This window comes from Elephas maximus, chromosome 9 (genome assembly GCF_024166365.1).
Source record: "Elephas maximus indicus isolate mEleMax1 chromosome 9, mEleMax1 primary haplotype, whole genome shotgun sequence".
NCBI classification, from domain to species: domain Eukaryota; kingdom Metazoa; phylum Chordata; class Mammalia; order Proboscidea; family Elephantidae; genus Elephas; species Elephas maximus.
The window spans coordinates 83,915,345-83,939,055 of NC_064827.1; the positions used below are offsets into that span (position 1 = coordinate 83,915,345).

Here is a 23,711-nt window from a genome sequence, read left to right on the forward strand (position 1 = left end):
TGGTTGATCCTTGTTACAGTCGACTGAAGGAATGAAGAGAGAGAATTCAGAAAAATCTCACAGCACCGGGCACCAAGATCAAATTGGAAGATCAGTTCTCAAAAATGTAAACCTTGGGTCTTGTGGCCAAAGCCACCCTTAGGGTGCAGCAGTTGAACCTGATAAAGGTGTAGGAGACTACAGAGATGAATGGGAAACATGAAAGCACCAACAATGGACAATTTTAAGACGTAAGGAGAAAAGTTGCTAAACAGATCTCCACAGCTCACGTAAAACCGAGCCAGAGCAATAAGCAAAAAAATTTGCCCCCAGAAAACTTTAAGACAAGTATGTTCATATTAGGACATTCAGATTTTAAGTGCCTCCCCTTCCCTAGGCCAACAGCAAGTTGGATAGGATAGGATTTCACTGCTGTGGCAATGCATTATCTGGATGGTATTCATTCATTCATTCATATCGCGAATATTTACTGAGCATGCAGCCTAGGCCAGGTACCACACGAGATGATGGGGGATTCTGTGGTGGGTGGGACAGAAGCAGCCCCTGCCCTCACAGAACTCACAGTCCTAAATACAACTGTGAAAGTGCCAAAGAAGAGAAGCATGTGTAACAGGAAACCTAGTCTAGTCTAGAAGTCAGGGAGCTCAGGGGAGGCCTCCCTGAAGAAATGACGAAGCTGAGACTAAGGATCAAGCAACTAAGACAAGTAGTTGTCCGGCTAAGGGTAGGGGTACTTTGGGTAGTGAAAAGAGCTCGTGCAGATTAGTTTTCTGTTGCTGTGTAACCAATTATTGCAATCTTAGCTGCTTAAAATAACACACTTAACTATCCACAGTTTCCATGGGTCAGCAGTCTAGACACAGTTTAGCTGGGTTCTCTGTTCAGGGCTTCACACCACTGTAATCAAAGTATCAGTCGGGTTGCATTCTCATCTGAAGGCTTAACTGAAGAGAATCCACTTCCAAGTGCGTTCAGGTTCTTGGCAGAATTCATAACCTTGCGGCTGTATGACTAAGGATCCCAGCTTTTTGCTGGCCAGAGGCCGGACACTGCCCACAGATCCTAGATGCCACCCACAGTTCCTTGCCCTGTGGGCTTCTCCAACATTGCAGCTTACTTCACTAAGCTAGCAAGGAGAAATCTCTGCCCCATCTGCTAGAACTTAATCTCATATAACATAATCACAGGAGTGACATTCCCTTACTTTTGCTATATTCTATTAATTAGAAGCAAGTCATAGGTCCCACCTCACTCAAGCGGAGGGATGACATGAGGCATGGACACCAGGAGACAGGAATCACCGTGAGCCACTTCTGCTTGTCTGCCATGGTGTACAAAAGCACTGAGCACGGCAGAAGCAGTGTGAGCTGGAAGAAAAATGGAAGGCAGTGGACACAGAAGGCATGGATGAGAGGCCCGAGGGATGAAGCTGGGCTGCAGCAGGCCCAGGCCATGCAGGGGCTTAAGGATGTACACTAAGAAGAAAAGGAAGTAGTAAAGGTTATCAGCAGGGAGGGACACAATAACATTTGTTTTAAAAAGACAAATGTTGCTTTTATATGCATAAAATAATCTTCAGAAGGATATACTTTCAAGAAAGTATCAACATCACTTGCCTCTGGAGAAAGGAACTGGGTGGCTAGGGGACAGGAGTGAGAAGGAGGCTTTGGTACCTTTTGAATTTTGAGCCCTATGAAGGTGCTAAGATCAAGAAATATATTCCTGTGGTTTTTAAAAAGTGATCCCTCTAGCTGCAATGTGAAGAAAGAATTGGGAAGAAACCTGGGTAGCTGTAGGGAGATGGATGAGATGCCAGATAAGGGAGAGGGGTTGTTAGTAATCCAAATGCAATGGACTGCGAGGTAAAATCTGACTCTGGTCAAGGTAAAATCCAGAATCTCTTTGGTATTGAGCTTTCCCCCCTCCAGATTTCCTGGGCTCACCACCTTATTTCTTAGCTTCCCTTTGCCCTAGAGATGTGGTTTGAAGAATTGGACACCCTAACCTCAAGAACCTGACAGTCCCTAAAGAATGGCTAATGGGTCTCCAGCAGGTAGAGCCCACCTCCTTCTGATAGTTCCAATACAAAGTGCTAATTTCTCTTTCTTTAACACATTTGATGGTCACTTCAAAGAAATCCTTCAAAGAGCTTGCATTAGAGGAAAAAAAGAAAGAAAAAAAGCCAGCATTAACTACAGAATCCTGATGGGTTATGATTGCATTATTTTTCCCTGAACACTATTCCCCGCATTCTTCTTGTGCTCTAAATTACCAATTCTAGTCCCTGTGTAGCTAAATAATAATAATTACCATATAAATGAATATGCATATGTGTCATTTTTCTCCCTAAAAGCAAGAAAGCCTGTTTATTTTGGAAGGGGTTTTGTTTTGCTTTTGAACAACCAAAGCGCATAATTAGAAGTATAACCTCTTACTCCTGAAATCCTGTCTCCACCGGGAAGAGATGAAAAAGATATTGGATGCTCCTTGAAGCTTAGAAGAAATTTTAACACAAATTAAAGGAGATATGTCTTTACTCTGCAGGTAACAGTGATCAGAATTGCAGAAGGGTAAGGCCGGAAGGGACTTCAACGCTCGAGTTCAATTCTGTCATTTTGCAGATGGGGAAATGGAGGCCTAAGAAGGTGAAAGCCTTGCTGGGGTGATACTGCTTTGGCTTCATGAGACACGGCCTTTTAAAAAAAGAACAAGGTGCCAAAAGCACAACTGTGTTTCCATCTCAGTTCTGGAACTCATTGTGGGACCTTGAACAAGACACACAGCCTCGGCAAGCCTAGATACTGCAAAGCAGGGGTGTAAAATAGGGGTGATAATAACACCACCTCCACAGTAGTGCTGCAAAGATTAAATGAGATAATGGACAGTAACACTCAGCCAGGCCCAGCCTGCACTGAACTCCCAATCCATGGCAACCATCATCAGTATGATAAAAGGTATTACTTTTAATACATTAATGTTAGCATTAAACATAATATTATAACCTCTTTGCAAGTTACATAGTATACCTATAGTGTGGACAAAGTTCCAGACCATACATGCCAAGTCCCTGTTTGGAGTCTGTGATCATTAGGGTCGTGTGTCAACTTGGGTAGGTCGTGATTCTCAGTGGTTTGGCAGTTATGACGTAGTTTGGCAGTCATATCATGATGTGATCACTTTCATGATGAGATTTGATATAATGTGATCACCTCCATGATGGGATCTAATGTGAGTAGCCAGTTGAAAGGAGTTTCCTTGGACATGTGACCTGCGTCAAATATAAATGGGCATTCTGGCAAGGTGTGAGGGCTTTTGCTCACTCTGGATCCTGCAGCTGGCTCCTGTTCATCTGACCTCTGGTTCTTGGGACTTGAGCTAGCAGCTTACCTGACACCTTGCCTGCTGATCATGGGACTCATCGGTCTTCACAGCCTGTGAGCAAGAGCACTGCTCTCCGACCTACCCATCTTGGGTTTGCCAGCCCCTGTGGTTATGTGAATCAGAGGAAGCCTCTATCCTGACCTACGGACTTGGGATGTTCCATCTGCTACAACTGTTCTACCCTCTACAATTGTATGAACCATTTCCTTGATACAAATCTCTCTCTATATATATATATATATATTTATATGCTTTATTGGTTTTGCTTCTCTAGATAAGCCACCCTAAGGCAAAGACCCAGATAACAATTACCACCATCATCATCATCATCATCATCATAATGGAATTCATCTGAGTGATAGAACACATAGATGACCATTCAACAATTATATGCTATAATATGATTGATAATACTATAAGTATTGTTATTATGGAAACCCTGGTGGTATAGTGGTTAAGTGCTATGGCTACTAACCAAAAGGTCAGCTGTTCAAATCCACCAGGCACTCCTTGGAAACTCTATGGGGCAGTTCTACTCTGTCCTATAGGGTAGCTATAAGTCAGAATCGACTCAACAGCAATGGGTTATTGTTATTATGGTCATTGTGGTAGTTGTCTAGCACTCTAAGCAGGAGCTTGGGACACGTGGTTGGGCACTTTGCCCACACTGCAGGTACACTGTGCAAAGAGGTTGTACAAACCAAGCTTTTAAATAACCTCAGTAAGGGTTTACAGAATTTAAATTCATATGTGAGGGGCTGACTATTCTAGATTACTGAGGGGAAGTTAAGGATATCAAATTGAAATCACAGAGATAGCCACCATATTTCCCCCAGAAACCATCACTCAAAAAATCATATAAGCCTATTGCCCTGAGGTACTCTTCAAATCTTGAAATTATCCCCTGAGGTTACCTTTTAGGAAAATAACAGATTGGTACACAAAATAAAGGATATTACCCATGAGTATGGGGCTCCATTAAAAAACCGTCTATACTCATATACAAAAAGGTCAACAATTACTCTAAAGCAGAGAGAAGAAGACAAGGGAGGCAGGGAAACTACAGTACTGAAAACTGAACAACTAGAATGCAATTAATGAAAGTGTTTACACATTGTGAAAAATGTAACTAATGTCACTGAACAACTTGAGAAAAATTGTCAAACGGGAACCTAATTTGCTGTGTAAATTTTCACCAAAAACACAATAAAGGATTATTAAAACAAAAAACAAACAAATAAAAATCATATAAACTAACCAGCCCAGGCCAGCTGAATCCTGTGTCTCCATCCATGTGACGTTCCTTAAGTTTTGGTTGGAAAGAGAAGGACAACCTGTGCTCAAGGGAATTTATCTATGTGGTCGGATGCACAGGTGACCATTTAACAACTCAACCTCAGGAGTCTACACCTCTGAATTCTAGGGTGAACATTTCAACACCAGAAACATTTGAATACAAACGTTTTAAGACTGGAAAGACTGGTTTCTTTCATGGTCACTCAGCGGTCTAGATGCCTCTGGCTCCTTGCCAGTCAGAATCAGGGTCACCAACAATATGGTAGCATATTTCTCCCTTTCCTTCTTTCTTCCCTCCCACCTCCATCCCACTCTCTGCCTTCTACTTTTCAACAGTTATGTGGCAAGGATTGGGATAAGGGATGCACCCCACCCTCCCCATTGATATATCCGCTCCAACTGGTTTCTCTCCTCCCTCTTTAGCTGCTCCCCTCAAGTCTCTTTTAGCTGGGTCATCTTCATGTCCTGACACCACCCCCGCAACAGCTCTTCCTGCTGAATCACTTCCCCCAGCACCCATCACTAGCTGACATCATGACTACATGTTCCATTTATTTGTCTTGTTTATTGTCTGTCTCCCACAACTAGAATGTGTGCTTCATGAGAACAAGGCTCTTAGCTCTTTTGTTCACTGCTTTATTCCCAGCGGAAACCCTGGTGGTGTAGTGGTTAATAGCTACAGCTGCTAACCAAAAAGTCAGCAGTTCAAATCCACCAGGCTCTCCTTGGAAACCCTATGGGGCAGATCTACTTTGTCCTATCGGGTTGCTATGAGTCAGAATCGACTGGACGACAGCAGGTTTGGTTTTTTTTTTTTTTTTTTGGTTATCCCCAGCACTTAGACTATCTAGGAGATGCTCAGTAAAGGCTTGGTGTGTAACAGAATAAATGAATAAGTACCTTTAAAAAGCCTTCGTGCAGGAGACAGTAGGTAAACAAATCCTGGCAACATGTTTGGTAATGGCAGTGAGGGAGAGACACACCAGTTTCCATGGGGACACATGAAAGGGGCAATCAAACCTGTGGGCAGGGCCAGCCATGAATGACACAAACCAAGACCCAGAGCAGACAGACTTTGTGTGGTATTTGGGTCCTACCAGAGTGGCCCGGCACAGCCCTATAGCCCAGGAGTCAAAGCGCAAACCCTGCATACCACGTGCCTGGATCCACATGCCAGTCTTGCTGCTTCTAACTATGGCTTGGGGCAAGCTTCAGGTCCTGCATCTGTAAAATGGGAACAATAATAATACCAACACAACCCTATGTAGGGTCATATGAGGTTGGATAAAGTGCTAGCGTGGTGCCTGGTTCTGAGATTTTTGCTTTCTTCTGGATCAGGAAGAAGGTTTGAGCAGAGAAGCTAGGCTCCTGACTGTGTAGATCCCAGGGTGTTTTATGTTCCACTGGTCAGCTGAGCTCCAACACCTGGCCTCGGCCACACCAAGGCAGCCAATCAGACCAAGCACTCTTGCCCATGAGGGAGCACCTGGGAGGACTACCTGACATAGCAGGGTTCTGCTCACATTCCTGGACCGCAGCATGGTTTGGGGTAGTAAGTTTCTTAAAGGAAAATCTGAAAAGGGAAAGCAGGATCTTCTAGAATTAGACACAGGGATGTCCTGCTGCTTTTGATAAGACTGCGACAGGCCGTGGAGCCATCTCAGCTGAGATTTTTGTTTGGCAGAAGTGGTGACTGGGGCTCATGAGTAGCCCACATTGTTCAGGGCAAGTGCTATTCCCAGGAATAGGAACTGCAGCATACTCCCTCCCCCCGGTGTTTAGAACCAAAGCTAATCACATTGATAGTACTAGTTCCAGGAAGTCCTGGAGTGTTGAACTCAAAATGCAAGCCCATGTGCAACTCTGTGTCTGGCTTTGCTTTTAAATACAGCCCACATCCATGCCAAGGGGCTCCAGTCCTGTGTGACTTGGGTATATTTATGCCAAAGAAGTGACACCCCTCGATAATCTTGCCAAATGGGATGAAGTAGCTATTGCTGATGAAAAGGAGAAAACAGCTTAGCTTTAAAGAATTGAAGAGAACAGAGGCAAACCTGAGTGCTTCCAGCCTGGTAATTTGCAATTCAAGAGTTTAATTCGACTTGGCAAACTCATAATAAATTATGGATTAAGGCATAGAGCATTTTGTACAGGAAAGTGCCGGCCCATTTTCAATCATTTAGGATACTCTCCCCTCCCTTTTAGTCTCTGACAAATGATTGTTACGGCATTTCCCAGATAAAAGAGGCACAACCCCTCCAAAAAGGTGACCAATTTATGGGTCAGTTTAGAGAAGAATTGATCTGAGGTTGGTGAACTAAGAGTATGAAGTGAGGGGGCTAGATTTTCCAGGCTCTGCCTCAGTTCTGGCTACCACTTGGCCCACCTAAGATGCTCCATTCAAAGACCTCACCATCCCCATCTCAAGAGGCTAAGGGTACCATAACAACTCAACTCTCCTGGCCCTGGTTTTCTTTCACACTTCATTCGTGGTCCCCATCACAACCCTTCTTGGTCAGCCTTGCTATAGTCCTGAATGATCTGACTCCAATTGTAGATTATAAACCCCAGGAAGGTAAGACCATCTTGCTCATGGTGAGGTAGGCGAGGTGGGTGCATGAGTGCAGGACAAAGGGCCCCAGCAGCAAGGGCTACGAAGTGTTTATAATGGGTGCTCAACTGGAGTTTATGGAATTGGTCAAGTAGACTTGGAGGAGGAGACGAAAAAGGAGCCCTAGGTGGGGAGTTTATATTAATGGGGGAGGAATGACTTAGAAAAGGATGGTGAGAATGGTTGCATAACTCAAGGAACAGAATCAATGTCACTGAACTGTACATGCAGAAATTGTTGAATCGGTGTATGTTCTGCCATGCATATTCTCAACAACAACAAAAATAAAATTTTTTAAAAAAAAGGAACTCCAGGGAACCAGAAGTTACCAGAGAGGTAGCAGAAAGGGGCAGTTCAGGAAAGCAACCAAATAAAGTTGTTTAAGAACTTGTGGGCTCACTCCCAAGCTGCACATGCATGGACTGACCCTAAACAGCATACCAAAGATGTGAATTGAACTACAGAATGACCACTGCCTAGGTACCAGACAGCCCAACTGAGTGGCACACGTGCAGATCAGAGCTGAACCGCACCACAAAGTCTTTGAAAACAGAACTGACATTGAAAACACAACACAGGGAAGGCTGGTTGGAACTTGCGGCCTGAACCCAACTAAATCAACGGCCTAGTAACACAAAAATATCTACAATCACCATAGGATTTAAACAAGACCCAGAGTCTCACATCAATACTTAAAATGTCCAAGATAAATTAGCCCAGGAAAATCTCAGCTCACTGCTGACATGATGCAGATATTACAATTATCAGGCAAACACTTTAAAGGAGCTGTTATTTAAAAAGCTTCAACAAGTCAATGAATGGAAAACTAGAAAGTCTCAGCAAAAAAATAGAAGATATAAAGAGCTAAATGGAATTTTTAGAACTGCAAACTACAATAGCCAAAATTAAAAACTCACTAGGTGGGCTCAATAGTAGAAAGGAGATGACAGAGGAAATATTCAATGAATCTGAAGATACAGCAATACAAATTATCAAATATGAATAACAGAGAAAAAGGACTGAAAAAAAAAAAAAAAAAAGAACAGAGCCTCAGGCGCCTGTGGGACAATACCAAAAGGTCTAACATTCATGTCATTGGAGTCCCAGAAGGAAAGGGGAAAGAGTATGGTGCAGAAAAATATTTGAAAAAACAACAGCTAAAAATTCCTCAAGTTTGGTGAAAAACATAAACCTACAAATTCAAAAGCTCCAAAAACCCCAAAAAGAAACTCATGCCAAAATACATTATAATCAAACTGTTAAAAACTATAGACAGAAAACCTTGAAAGTAGCCATAGAAAAATGATATATAAATTAGAATTGAAACAACTGTGGATTTTTCATCAGAAACTATAGTGGCCAAAAATAGCACTTTATAAAGTGCTAAAAGAAAAGAACTGTCAACCTAGAATTCTAAATCTAGCAAAAATATCCTTCAGGACTGAAGGCAAAATAAATGCACTTCAGATGAAGGAAAATTAAGAGAATTCATTGCCTGCAGACATACTTTAAAAGAACTGCTAAAGGAAGTTTTTCAGACAAAAAGGATATAAATCTCTAAGGGAAACTTGCAGCAACAGGAATAAAGAAAAAGCAACAGAAATGGTAAATATGTGAGTAAATAGATTATTTTTGCTCTTAAGTTCTTTAAAATATGCTTGATAATTGAAAGCAAAAATTGTAACATTGCTGGGATTTTCACTGCATATAGATGTAATACATAAGACAACTACAACATAAAGAGGGGAAAGTAAAGGGACCTACATTGTGGTAAGGCGTCTACACTGAGCCTAAAGTGTTATAACACTGACTCTAAATAGACCGTGAAAAGATAAGTTTGTACACTGTAATCACTACAGCATCCACTAACAACAAATAAAACAAAAACCAAGAGGACAAAGAGATATAGTGAAAAACATGAGAAATAAATTAAAATGGAATACTAAAAAAAAAGTTCCAAATAATTTAAAGAAAGAAGGAACAGTGAAACAGAGGAATGAAAGGCAGAGGGAACAAAGAGAAAACAGATAACAAAATGGTAGACCTAAATCTAAACATGTCAATAATTACATTAAATATAAATAGTCTAAAGATGCCAATTAAAACACAGAAATTGTCAGAACAGAATTTTTTTAGAACAGATCCAACTACATGCTCTCTACAAGAAACTCATTTCAAATATAATGACACTGGTAGATCAAAAGTGAAAGGATGGGAAAAGTTATACCATGAATACACTAATCAAAGGAAAACAGGTGTGGTTATATTAATATCAGACAAAATAGACTTCAGAGCAAAGAAAATTACCAGAAAAAAAGAGAGACATTACATAATGATAAAAACATAAATTCCCCAAGATGACATAACAATCCTAAATGTGTATGCACTTAACAACAGAGCTTCACAACACAGGAAACAAAAGCTGACAGTACTGAAAAGAGAAATAGACAAATTCACAATTATAGTTGGAGGCTTCAACACTCCTCTCTCAATGATTGATAGAATAAGTAGACAGAAAATCAGCAAGGACAGAGAAGAAGTCAGTAACATCATCAACCAACAGGATCTAATCAACATTTACAAAAGACTCCATTTGAAACAGAAAATACACATTCTTTTCAAATGCACATGGAATATTCACCAAAAACAGACCCACATCCTGTGTCATAAAACAAACCTTAACAAATTTAAAAGAATTGAAACCATACAAAGTATGGACTTAACCTAGAAATCAACAACAGAAAAAAAGAGGAAAACCTCCAAACACTTGGAAATTAAACAACACACTTCTAAATAATCCATGAATCACAAAGAACTTCTCAAGAGCAAATAGGAAACATTTCAAACTGAATGAAAATGAAAACACAACATGTCAAAATTTATGGGATGCAGCTAAAGCAGCGCTTAGAAGGAAATTTATAGCATCAAATACATTAGACAATAAGGTCTCAAATCAATAATCTAAGCTTTAAATTTAAGGAACTTAAAAAAATAGAGCAAAATAAGCCCAAAGCAAGCAGAAAGAAGGAAATAATAAATATGACAGCAGAAATCAATGAATTGAAAACAGAAAAATGGAGAAAAAATTTTTTTTAAAAAGCTGATTCTTTGAAAAGAACAATAAAACTGATAGACCTCCAGCAAAACTGACAAAGAAAAAGGAGAGAAGACACAAATTAGCAATATCAGGAATGTGAAAGAGGGGCTACCAACACAGACCCTACAGACATCAAAAGGATAAAAGGGAATACTACAAGGAACTCTATGCACATAAATCTGACAACTTCGATGAAATGGACCAAGTTCTTGAAAACTATAATCCACCAAAACTCCCCAAGATTAAATAGATGACCTGAGTAGTCCTATAACTATTAAAGAAATTGAATTTGTAGTTTAAAAACTCTCAAGAAAGACATCCCTAAGCCTGGAACACTGGTGAAATCTACCAATAATACCAATTCTACACAATCTTTTCTAGAAAATAAAAATAGAACACTTCCCAACTCATTTTATGAGTTCAGCATTACCCTGATGCCAAAATCAGATAGAGAAAGTACATGAAAAGAAAACTAAACACCAATGTCCCTCGAGAACATACATGCAAAGATCCTCAAAATAAAATATAAGCAAATTGAATCCATCAATACATAGAAAGAATAACATTACAACTAAGTGGGGTTTTTCCTGGGAATGCGAGGCTGGTTCAATATTTGAAAATCAACCAATGTAATCACTGTATTAACAGCCTAAAGAATAAAAAAGCAAATAAACATACCAACTGATGCAGAAAATACAAACAAAAGTATCTCAGCCTAAACATCACACTTTATGTAAAAATTAACTCACAGATTTAATGTAAAACATAAAACTATAAAACTTTTGGAAGAAAACAGAAAAAAAAAATCTTCATGATCTAGAGTTAGACTAAGAGTTCTTATGTATGACACCAAAAGCATGAACCATAAAAGAAAAAGATAATTTGGACTTCATTGAAATTAAAAACTTTCGCTCTGTGAAAGACACCGTTAAGAGAATGAAAAGACCAGCTACAGGCTGAGAGAAAATATTTGCAAATTACACACCCAACCCTCAGTTTCCTCATCCATAAAACGGGGAAGTAACAGTGCTGACTGAATAAAGTTCTTGTGAGAATCAAATGAGTCAGCACATGTTCAAGCCCTCACGTGGTGTTCAGTAGAGGGCACTCAGCAGACAGTGGCTATGGTTGTTGTCCTCCATTCGTCCCTCCAGATCCCTCCACTGTCCTTCTACACCCTCTTCCAGGTCCCGGGAGGCTGACCTTGATGGACTGTTTCACCTGGACCCAGCTCTCTGGCTTCCTTGGGTCTGGCCAAAGGGGGCACTGGCAGGAAATCAAACATTGAAAGTGGAAAGTTTAGGGTACCCCCAATTCTCTCTCTGCCTCTCCACTTACCTATGGGAGCCTGGTCCCTGGGATCCCCATGGTTCTAGGCCACTCCCTGCCTTGCCCTTTCAGGTCCTGGGGTGTAACAGCTCCCTGCTGCTGCTAGTCCCTGGGTGCTTCACCATTGCTTATTAGTTGCCTTAACTCTGCCCACACTTCCAGAATTGTCCTTTCATTAAACTCTTTCCTGTGATCGCTGGAGTGGGCCAGCTCTTTTCTCGCAGAACCCTGAAGGGTATGGCACATTCCACACTGGTATTTTTTCTCCATCAAAGGTGAAATCCAGGGTCCACAGGCTGATCTTCACCAAGTTCCTGCCTATTTTTATCCCTCCCTGCCAAGAGTTATATAAGATACGATTATGTAGAAAGCCAAAGAGACTATACAGATAAATTATCAGAATAAATAAGGTAGATTAAAAATTTGCTATATAAAAAATACAAAAATTTACTGCATCTCTATGTACCAGAAACAAACATTAGAAACTATCATTTTACAAAAGAAACCATTAAAAGGATGGAATTAAAAATATATTTTAAAAAATAGGGATAAATTAGCAAATTTATGAAGGAATAAAACCTTTTTGAAAAACATTATAGAAAATCTAAATAAATGGAAAAGTAAACCATATTCATGGTTCAGAAAACTAAAAGTCATAATAAGTTACCATTTCTTTTCAGATTGCTATGTAGATTTCAACAAATTTCATACAATTATTAAGTTTTGCGGGGGAGAAAGGAACAACCAGTGACAAGTTTCTTCCAGGATTTATACAGAAGAGCAAAGGATCACAAGAGCCAAGAAACTCCTGAAGAACAAGATAGAGGAACTTTACTTAAAGCTCTTTAAAGTTATAATAGAAGGATAATAACTTAGGCAGTGTGATATTGGTGAAAAGTAGAGAAACTGGCCAATAGAATGAAATAGGGAGTCAAGAGAGGACATAAATATATACTGTAGACCAGCGTATGTCAACCTCCAACTATTGACATTTAGGACAGATAATTCTTTGGGGCAGGGGCTTTATCCTATGCCTTATAGAAGGTTTAGCAGTGTCTCTGGCCTCTACCTACTAGATACCAATAGCACCAATCAGTTGTGACAATTAAAAATGTTTTCAGGGCGGCGAGGGGCAGAACCCTCGGCAGTGGCTCCTTTTCGCCCGTGCTGCGAAGACGCTGAAACAGCCCAGTGTTCCAGCCCATCTGAGTTCGTTTTGAATCTCAATTTTGCCCTTCCACGTATTTGATATCCCTGCCAGCTTTGGGTCATCATCAGACGTGTTACTTTAAAAAGATATCTGTTGGAGGCGGAGCCAAGATGGCGGACTAGGCAGACGCTACCTCGGATCCCTCTTACAACAAAGACACGGAAAAACAAGTGAATCGATCACATACATAACAATCTACGAACCCTGGACAACAAACACAGATTTAGAGACGGAGAACGAACTAATATGGGGAAGCAGCGATTGTTTCCAGAGCCTGGAGCCAGCGTACCAGTCAGGTACGGCACAAGCACAGAGACCTGCTCCACCCCCCTGAACTAACCCCGGGAGGGGGACCAGCCGGTTCCACGGGGGGCGTGGGACACAGCTGGTAGGAGAAGTCCCCAGGAGGCAGTGACTGATCTTGGAGCAGAAAGAGCAGCATCCGAGCCGGGGAACCGTCCCGCAGGGATTTGGGCTGGACGCAGGTATGCCATAAACACGGAGAGTTGCTCCACCCCCCTGAACTAACCCCGGGAAGGGGACCAGCCGGGTCGCGCGGGCGGCGTGGGACGCAGCCGGTAGGAGAATTCCCCGGGAGGCAGCGACTGGTATTGGAGCGGGGAGAACAGCGTCCCAGCCAGGACACTCGGTCATGGCACAAGCACGGGGAGCTACTCCACCCATCTGAACTAACCCCGGGAGGAGGCCCAACTGGTTCTCGGGGGCGGCACGGCCACGTGGCTGGAGGGATGAGAAGTCCCCGGGAGGCAGCGAGTGATTTTGGAGTTGAGAGTGCACCGTCCCAGTAGGGGAGCCTTGACGCTGGGCGTGGGGCTGGAAGCGGAGGATCTGACCGTGACTCCAGCGGGCCAGACCCCCCGGGGGCAATCTCCACACAGCCAGCACACATAGGCGACGCGCCCGCGGGAATCTCAGATATAATAGTCATTCCAAGCAAGACAAGCAACTCTGGCTATATTCTGAGGTGCTACTCTCCTATCTCTCTGTTCCCTCCCCCACCCTCCCCAGGCGGCTTCATTAACATCTGAATAGCCTGAGCCAGAGAGAGAACTCTGATAGGGATCTGACTGTGGTTTTTTTTTTAGCGGATTTTCTGGAAAAACTAGTTTCCCAGTGATGGCTCGGAGACAACAATCCATATCAAACCACTTAAAGAAGCAGAACGTGACAGCTTCTCCAACCCCCCAAACAAAAGAATCAAAATCTTTCCCAAATGAAGATACAATCTTGGAATTATCAGATACAGAATATAAAAAACTAATTTACAGAATGCTTAATGATATCACAAATGAAATTAGGATATCTGCAGAAAAAGCCAAGGAACACACTGATAAAACTGTTGAAGAACTCAAAAAGATTATTCAAGAACATACTGGAAAAATTAATAAGTTGCAAGAATCCATAGAGAGACAACATGTAGAAATCCAAAAGATTAACAATAAAATAACAGAATTAGACAACACACTAGGAAGCCAGAGGAGCAGACTCGAGCAATTAGAATGCAGACTGGGACATCTGGAGGACCAGGGAAACAACACCAACATAGCTGAAAAAAAATCAGATAAAAGAATTTAAAAAAATGAAGAAACCCTAAGAATTATGTGGGACTCTATCAAGAAGGATAACCTGCGGATGATTGGAGTCCCAGAACAGGGAGGGGGGACAGAAAACACAGAGAAAATAGTTGAAGAACTCCTGACAGAAAACTTCCCTGACATCATGAAAGACGAAAGGATAGCTATCCAAGATGCTCATCGAACCCCATTTAAGATTGATCCAAAAAGAAAAACACCAAGACACATTATCATCAAACTCACCAAAACCAAAGATAAACAGAAAATTTTAAAAGCAGCCAGGGAGAAAAGAAAGGTTTCCTTCAAGGGAGAATCAATAAGAATATGTTCTGACTACTCAGCAGAAACCGTGCAGGCAAGAAGGGAATGGGACCACATATACAGAACACTGAAGGAGAAAAACTGCCAGCCAAGGATCATATATCCAGCAAAACTCTCTCTGAAATATGAAGGCGAAATCAAGATATTTACAGATAAACACAAGTTTAGAGAATTTGCAAAAACCAAACCAAAGCTACAAGAAACACTAAAGGATATTGTTTGGTCAGAGAACCAATAATATCAGATATCAGCACAACACAAGGTCACAAAACAGAACGTCCTGATATCAACTCAAACAGGGAAATCACAAAAACAAACAAATTAAGATTAATTAAAAAAAAAAATACACATAACAGGGAATCATGGAAGTCAATAGGTAAAAGATCACAATAATCAAAAAGAGGGACTAAATACAGGAGGCATTGAACTGCCATATGGAGAGTGATACAAGGTGATATAGAACAATACAAGTTAGGTTTTTACTTAGAAAAATAGGGGTAAATAATAAGGTAACCACAAAAAGGTATAACAACTCTATAACTCAAGATAAAAACCAAGAAAAACGTAACGACTCAACTAACATAAAGTCAAGCACTATGAAAATGAGGATCTCACAATTTACTAAGAAAAACGCCTCAGCACAAAAAAGTATGTGGAAAAATGAAATTGTCAACAACACACATAAAAAGGCATCAAAATGACAGCACTAAAAACTTATTTATCTATAATTACCCTGAATGTAAATGGACTAAATGCACCAATAAAGAGACAGAGAGTCACAGACTGGATAAAGAAACACGATCCATCTATATGCTGCCTACAAGAGACACACCTTAGACTTAGAGACACAAACAAACTAAAACTCAAAGGATGGAAAAAAGTATATCAAGCAAACAATAAGCAAAAAAGAAGAGGAGTAGCAATATTAATTTCTGACAAAATAGACTTTAGACTTAAATCCACCACAAAGGATAAAGAAGGACACTATATAATGATAAAAGGGACAATTGATCAGGAAGACATAACCATATTAAATATTTACACACCCAATGACAGGGCTGCAAGATACATAAATCAAATTTTAACAGAATTGAAAAGCGAGATAGATACCTCCACAATTATAGCAGGAGACTTCAACACACCACTTTCGGAGAAGGACAGGACATCCAGTAAGAAGCTCAACAGAGACACGGAAGATCTAATTACAACAATCAACCAACTTGACCTCATTGACTTATACAGAACTCTCCACCCAACTGCTGCAAAATATACTTTTTTTCCTAGCGCACATGGAACATTCTCTAGAATAGACCACATATTAGGTCATAAAACAAACCTTTGCAGAGTCCAAAACATCGAAATATTACAAAGCATCTTCTCAGACCACAAGGCAATAAAACTAGAGATCAATAACAGAAAAACGAGGGAAAAGAAATCAAATACTTGGAAAATGAACAATACCCTCCTGAAAAAAGACTGGGTTATAGAAGACATCAAGGAGGGAATAAGGAAATTCATAGAAAGCAACGAGAATGAAAATACTTCCTATCAAAACCTCTGGGACACAGCAAAAGCAGTGCTCAGAGGCCAATTTATATCAATAAATGCACACATACAAAAAGAAGAAAGAGCCAAAATCAGAGAACTGTCCCTACAACCTGAACAAATAGAAAGTGAGCAACAAAAGAATCCATCAGGCACCAGAAGAAAACAAATAATAAAAATTAGAGCTGAACTAAATGAATTAGAGAACAGAAAAACAATTGAAAGAATTAACAAAGCCAAAAGCTGGTTCTTTGAAAAAATTAACAAAATTGATAAACCATTGGCTAGACTGACTAAAGAAATACAGGAAAGGAAACAACCCGAATAAGAAACGAGAAGGACCACATCACAACAGAACCAAATGAAATTAAAAGAATCACTTCAGATTATTATGAAAAATTGTACTCTAACAAATTTGAAAACCTAGAAGAAATGGATGAATTCCTGGAAAAACACTACCTACCTAAACTAACACATTCAGAAGTAGAACAACTAAATAGACCCATAACGAAAAAAGAGATTGAAACGGTAATCAAAAAACTCCCAACAAAAAAAAGCCCTGGCCCGGACGGCTTCACTGCAGAGTTCTACCAAACTTTCAGAGAAGAGTTAACACCACTACTACTAAAGGTATTCCAAAGCATAGAAAATGACGGAATACTACCCAACTCATTCTATGAAGCCACCATCTCCCTGATACCAAAACCAGGTAAAGACATTACAAAAAAAGAAAATTATAGACCTATATCCCTCATGAACATTGATGCAAAAATCCTCAACAAAATTCTAGCCAATAGAATCCAACAACACATCAAAAAAATAATTCACCCTGATCAAGTGGGATTTATACCAGGTATGCAAGGCTGGTTTAATATCAGAAAAACCATTAATGTAATCCATCACATAAATAAAACAAAAGATAAAAACCACATGATCTTATCAATTGATGCAGAAAAGGCATTTGACAAAGTCCAACACCCATTCATGATAAAAACTCTTACCAAAATAGGAATTGAAGGAAAATTCCTCAACATAATAAAGGGCATCTATGCAAAGCCAACAGCCAATATCACTCTAAATGGAGAGAACCTGAAAGCATTTCCCTTGAGAACGGGAACCAGACAAGGATGCCCTTTATCTCCGCTCTTATTCAACATCGTGTTGGAAGTCTTAGCCAGAGCAATTAGGCTAGACAAAGAAATAAAAGGTATCCGGATTGGCAAGGAAGAAGTAAAGTTATCACTATTTGCAGATGACATGATTATATACACAGAAAACCCTAAGGAATCCTCCAGAAAACTACTGAAACTAATAGAAGAGTTTGGCAGAGTCTCAGGTTATAAAATAAACATACAAAAATCACTTGGATTCCTCTACATCAACAAAAAGAACACCGAAGAGGAAATCACCAAATCAATACCATTCACAGTAGCCACCAAGAAGATAAAATACTTAGGAATAAATCTTACCAAGGATGTAAAAGACCTATACAAAGAAAACTACAAAGCTCTACTGCAGGAAATTCAAAAGGACATACTTAAGTGGAAAAACATACCTTGCTCATGGATAGGAAGACTTAACATAGTAAAAATGTCTATTCTACCAAAAGCCATCTATACATTTAACGCACTTCCGATCCAAATTCCAATGTCATATTTTAAGGGGATAGAGAAACAAATCACCAATTTCATACGGAAGGGAAAGAAGCCCCGGATAAGCAAAGCACTACTGAAAAAGAAGAAGAAAGTGGGAGGCCTCACCTTACCTGACTTCAGAACCTATTATACAGCCACAGTAGTCAAAACAGCCTGGTATTGGTACAACAACAGACACATAGACCAATGGAACAGAATTGAGAACCCAGACATAGATCCATCCACGTATGAGCAGCTGATATTTGACAAAGGACCAGTGTCAATTAACTGGGGAAAAGATAGCCTTTTTAACAAATGGTGCTGGCATAACTGGATATCCATTTGCAAAAAAATGAAACAGGACCCATACCTCACACCATGCACAAAAACTAACTCCAAGTGGATCAAAGACCTAAACATAAAGACTAAAACGATAAAGATCATGGAAGAAAAAATTGGGACAACCCTAGGAGCCCTAATACAAGGTATAAACAGAATACAAAACATTACCAAAAATGATGAAGAGAAACCCGATAACTGGGAGCTCCTAAAAATCAAACACCTATGCTCATCTAAAGACTTCACCAAAAGAGTAAAAAGACCACCTACAGATTGGGAAAGAATTTTCAGCTATGACATCTCAGACCAGCGCCTGATCTCTAAAATCTACATGATTCTGTCAAAACTCAACCACAAAAAGACAAACAACCCAATCAAGAAGTGGGCAAAGGATATGAACACACATTTCTCTAAAGAAGATATTCAGGCAGCCAACAGATACATGAGAAAATGCTCTCGATCATTAGCCATTAGAGAAATGCAAATTAAAACTACGATGAGATTCCATCTCACACCAGCAAGGCTGGCATTAATCCAAAAAACACAAAATAATAAATGTTGGAGAGGCTGCGGAGAGATTGGAACTCTCATACACTGCTGGTGGGAATGTAAAATGGTACAACCACTTTGGAAATCTATCTGGCGTTATCTTAAACAGTTAGAAATAGAACTACCATACAACCCAGAAATCCCACTCCTAGGAATATACCCTAGAGATACAAGAGCCTTCATACAAACAGATATATGCACACCCATGTTTATTGCAGCTCTGTTTACAATAGCAAAAAGTTGGAAGCAACCAAGGTGTCCATCAACGGATGAATGGGTAAATAAATTGTGGTATATTCACACAATGGAATACTACGCATCCATAAAGAACGGTGATGAATCTCTGAAACATTTCATAACATGGAGGAACCTGGAAGGCATTATGCTGAGCGAAATTAGTCAGAGGCAAAAGGACAAATATTGTATAAGACCACTATTATAAGATTTTGAGAAATAGTAAACCTGTGAAGAACACATACTTTTGTGGTTACGAGGCGGGGAGGGAGGGAGGGTGGGAGAGGGTTTTTTATTGATTAATCAGTAGATAAGAACTGCTTTAGGTGAAGGGAAAGACAACACTCAATACATGGAAGGTCAGCTCAATTGGACTGGACCAAAAGCAAAGAAGTTTCCGGGATAAAATGAATGCTTCAAAGCTCAGCGGAGCAAGCGCGGGGGTCTGGGGAACATGGTTTGCGGGGAGTTCTAAGTCAATTGGCAAAATAATTCTATTATGAAATCATTCTGCATCCCACTTTGAAATGTGGCGTCTGGGGTCTTAAATGCTAACAAGCGGCCATCTAAGATGCAGCAATTGGTCTCAACCCACCTGGAGCAAAGGAAAATGAAGAACACCAAGCCCACACGGCAACTAAGAGCCCAAGAGACAGAAAGGGCCACATGAACCAGAGACCTACATCATCCTGAGACCAGAAGAACTAGTTGGTGCCCGGCCACAATCGATGACTGCCCTGACAGGGAGTACAGCAGAGGACCCCTGAGGGAGCAGGAGATCAGTGGGATGCAGACCCCAAATTCTCATAAAAAGACCAAACTTAATGGTCTGACTGAGACTGGAGGAATCCCGGCAGCCATGCTCCCCAGACCTTCTGTTGACACAGGACAGGAACCATCCCCAAAGACAACTCATCAGACATGAAAGGGACTGGTCAGCGGGTGGGAGAGAGACGCTGAAGAAGAGTGAGCTAATTATATCAGGTGGACACCTGAGATTGTGTTGGCAACTCTTGTCTGGAGGGGGGATGGGAGGATAGAGAGAGAGGGAAGCAGGCAAAATTGTCAAGAAAGGAGAGACTGAAAGGGCTGACTCAAGAGGGGGAGAGTAAGTGGGAGTAGGGAGTGAGATGTATGTAAACTTATATGTGACAGACTGATTGGATTTGTAAACGTTCACTTGAAGCTTAATAAAAGTTATTAAAAAAAAAATAAAAAATAAAATTAAAAAAAAAAGTAATGAGCTTGAAAAAAAAAAAAAAGATATCTGTTAAATGATTAGAGGCAGAACCATCCTGATTTCCACCCATTTATTAGTCATTTGTTGGGGAAGGTATTGGGTGTTTTTGCACTAGAACAAGTAACTGCACTAAAAACGCTGTTTAAAAATGATTTTACTGAGTTTTTGTTTAAGGTGATGAAAAACATTTGGAATTGGATAGTGGTATTGGCTGTGCAACATGGTGAATGTTATTAATGTCACTTAATTCTGTACTTAAAATAGCTAAAATGGCAACCCTTTTGGTTATATATATTTTACCACACTAGAATAAAAGCCTCATTTTATGAAAAAAAAAAAAAAAAATGTTTTCAGACATTCCCAAATATCTTATGGGAGCTAAAGTTGCCCGAGGTTAGAAACTACTGCTTTAGGAAAATTTGGCACACGTCTGCATGTACATGTACAAGAATGCCCATAGCACCACTGTGTATAGTAATGAAAAACTAGAAATAACCCAAATATTCATCAATGTAAAAGAAGCAAATTATTTTGCAACAGTAATAACAACCAAAAAATATGTGTGTGGTTACACAGGTAGATATGTATGCATATGTGTGTATAGGAAGGCACATGTGAGTAAATGTACATGCATGTGTAGGTGTATCTGTAGGTACATGTATATACATGTTTGTGTGTGCTGCATATATATATATATACACATAATAAAGCACGTAGGGGACACAGATATGGAGACTTCCTAGACATATCCTAACAACTTGTGGGATTGGTTTACTGGTTTAAAAGGTTTAGGACCATAGTCTCATGGGACAATTTAGTCAATTGGCATAACATAGTTCATAAAGATAATGTTCTATATCCTAGTTTAGTGAGTACCATCTGGGGTCTTAAAAGCATGCAAGTTGGCATCTAAGATACAACTATTGGTCTCTACTTGTCTGGAGCTAAAGAGAACGAAGGAAACCAAAGACTTAAGAAGAAATTAGTCCACAGGGTTAATAGGCCACACAAACAACAGCTGCTTCTAACCTGAGACCAGAAGAACTAGACGGTGCTTGGCTACCTCTACCAACCCTTCTGACCAGTGACACAATAGAAAGTCCTGGATAGAATAGGAGAAAAATATAGAAAAGAAATTTAAATTCCTAAAAAAGACCAGACCTACTGGACTGAGAGAGACTAGAGGAACCCCTGAGACTATCACCCTAAGATATCCTTTAAACTTAGAACCGAAGCTATTTCTGGAGGTCACCTTTTTTTTTTCTGCCAAGAATGCTTTTTTTGTATATCTTTAATTATCTCTGCTTTAGAAGATTAACGCATGTATCCTCACCCTACCTTTTGTCCTCTTAATGGAGAGCCCATCTCTCTGGGAGCCCCCAAACTGGCCCCATGCAGGGGTTCTTACCCGCCTGACACATTCTTCATCATTCAGACGTTCTTGAATCAGTCTGACCAGCAGCCTGATGGGAACTGTCTAAAGGAAACACAACACACACAAAATGAGGGTCTGAACTCCCATGCTGGAACACATACAACTGGCAGGCATGTAGGCTCAAACAGAGCCCCTAAAAGGACTCAGCTGGGTTAACAGAAAGCTTCCCCCGCCTCTGATTAAACCTCCTGTGGCCTCTATAAAGCCCAGGACCACCATCTGCCTCCATCCTGACTCCAGACCCGCTTCCTTTGAGCTTTGTCCTCCACCAACCACCTCTTTGATGGCCTATCCCCACCATCCATGCTCACATCTTCCAAACCTTTTCCTATCTCCAAGCTCTTGCTTATCCTGTGCCTCTGCCCAGAATGTTCTCCCTGCCTTCCCCAGAATAGTCCCTGGGATCCTGCTGAGCCTCAGGCCCAAGCACAGCTGCCTGCAGGAAGCCTCCCTGGCCCTCTCAGGCTGGGTTGAGTGCTGCTCCCTGTACTCCCATAATCCTTGATGTCAATCTCTGTTATTGCACTAAGGACACTGCATTACAAAGGCCTGTCCATGTATCCATCCCCCCAGTTAAGTTCCAAGTTCCTTGAAGAAAAGGACTGAGCCTTACTCATCTTTGTACTCCCAGACAGTGGTGTGTGGGAGCAGACTCCCACAGGCTCCTGACAGCCAATTATGAGCAGCTCTTCCCAACTTCACCTTCAGTGACCTCATGTTGGTAGCTTGAAATCAGATCTCAGGCAGAAGAACGTAAGAGCTGGAGCTGCAGCAACCACCGTGCAAGCACGAGGAGAGTGTAGCACAATGAAGCCATGACAAAGGGAGAGAGACAAACCCAGTCTCTCAGCACCAAAATCACTTTTCAAGGAATGTGGAGTTGCAAGAGGAAGACAAAGCAGACAGCAAGCGGATGAGGGGAAAAGCACTTGTAGTGTGTCCACTTGAAAGTTATGGGCCCACCATGGTTTCTACTAAGTGGGCAGCAAAAGGCCAGAGCCAGAAGGAGAGGAAGAAAGAGGAGACCTAAGAAATTATGGAGCAGACACGCAGAGAAAAGAGAAGACGAGACACAAGGGAATCTAGCCAGTGTCCCTTCCCTGGTTGAGACACCTCTGTGTCCTTACAGTGTTACCTCCCCTCCCCCCATTTCTTGCTTAAACCAGTGGATCTCAAACTTTAGTGTGCATCAGAATCCCAGGAGGGCTTGTTAAAGCAAAGTGCTGGGTCCACTCCCAGGGTGTCAGATTCAGTAGGCCTGGGATGAGACTGAAAATTTGCATTTCTAATAAGTTCCTAGGTGATGCCGATGCTGCTGGTCCTGGGACCACACCTGAAGAACAACTAGCTTAAGCAAACCCAAGCACCAGGTATCCGGGAAACCTTCCCTCTGCAGCCCTCCTCCCACCCCTTCCTGTCCCTCCGAACCAGGGCAGAGCTGGTTTCCATCCTGAGGTGGTTTTCTTGCATTCATATCCCCTCCCTGACAATACCCATTCAGAAGGCAGCATTCAAACAGGTACCTGAGACACCAGGGGGTGCGGGCCAGTCAAAGAACATGGGGGTTGAAAGGCAACAGGCCCAACTGAGGAGCAGCCCCCCTCCCCAGCCTGCTCAGCAGAAGACATGCTGGCAACTCTGAGCTTGGCCCCTCCTGGGCGCCCCCTGCTGCTCCCTGCCATTGTGCTGTCTGGATGCTGGCTTTCATGTGTCACATCAGCAGCCAGGAGCTTCCAGGGGGCCTCTGCCAAACTCTCTTTACAGGAATCAGGCTCCCTCTTCCAGAGCTCTGCCATGTTCCCCTACCCCAGTACCCTGAAGCCTGGCTTTTTGGGGAGAAGAATCAGAAATGAATCCATAGGACCCCAAGAAGCTACTCCTGCCCCCTGGACCCT

At 41.3% G+C, this 23,711-nt stretch overlaps 1 protein-coding gene across 9 annotated transcripts in view; it reads right to left on the reverse strand.

Moving 5' to 3' along the window:
- The window catches only part of AK8 (adenylate kinase 8), a 219,116-nt gene that overhangs the window by 168,248 nt on the left and 27,157 nt on the right, over positions 1 to 23,711 (reverse strand). For all 9 annotated transcript variants that reach the window (XM_049895181.1, XM_049895184.1, XM_049895180.1 and 6 more), the window contains one exon: positions 21,790 to 21,858. In XM_049895181.1, the coding sequence (XP_049751138.1) occupies positions 21,790 to 21,858 (69 nt within the window). The remainder of the gene's footprint in view (positions 1 to 21,789; positions 21,859 to 23,711) is intronic.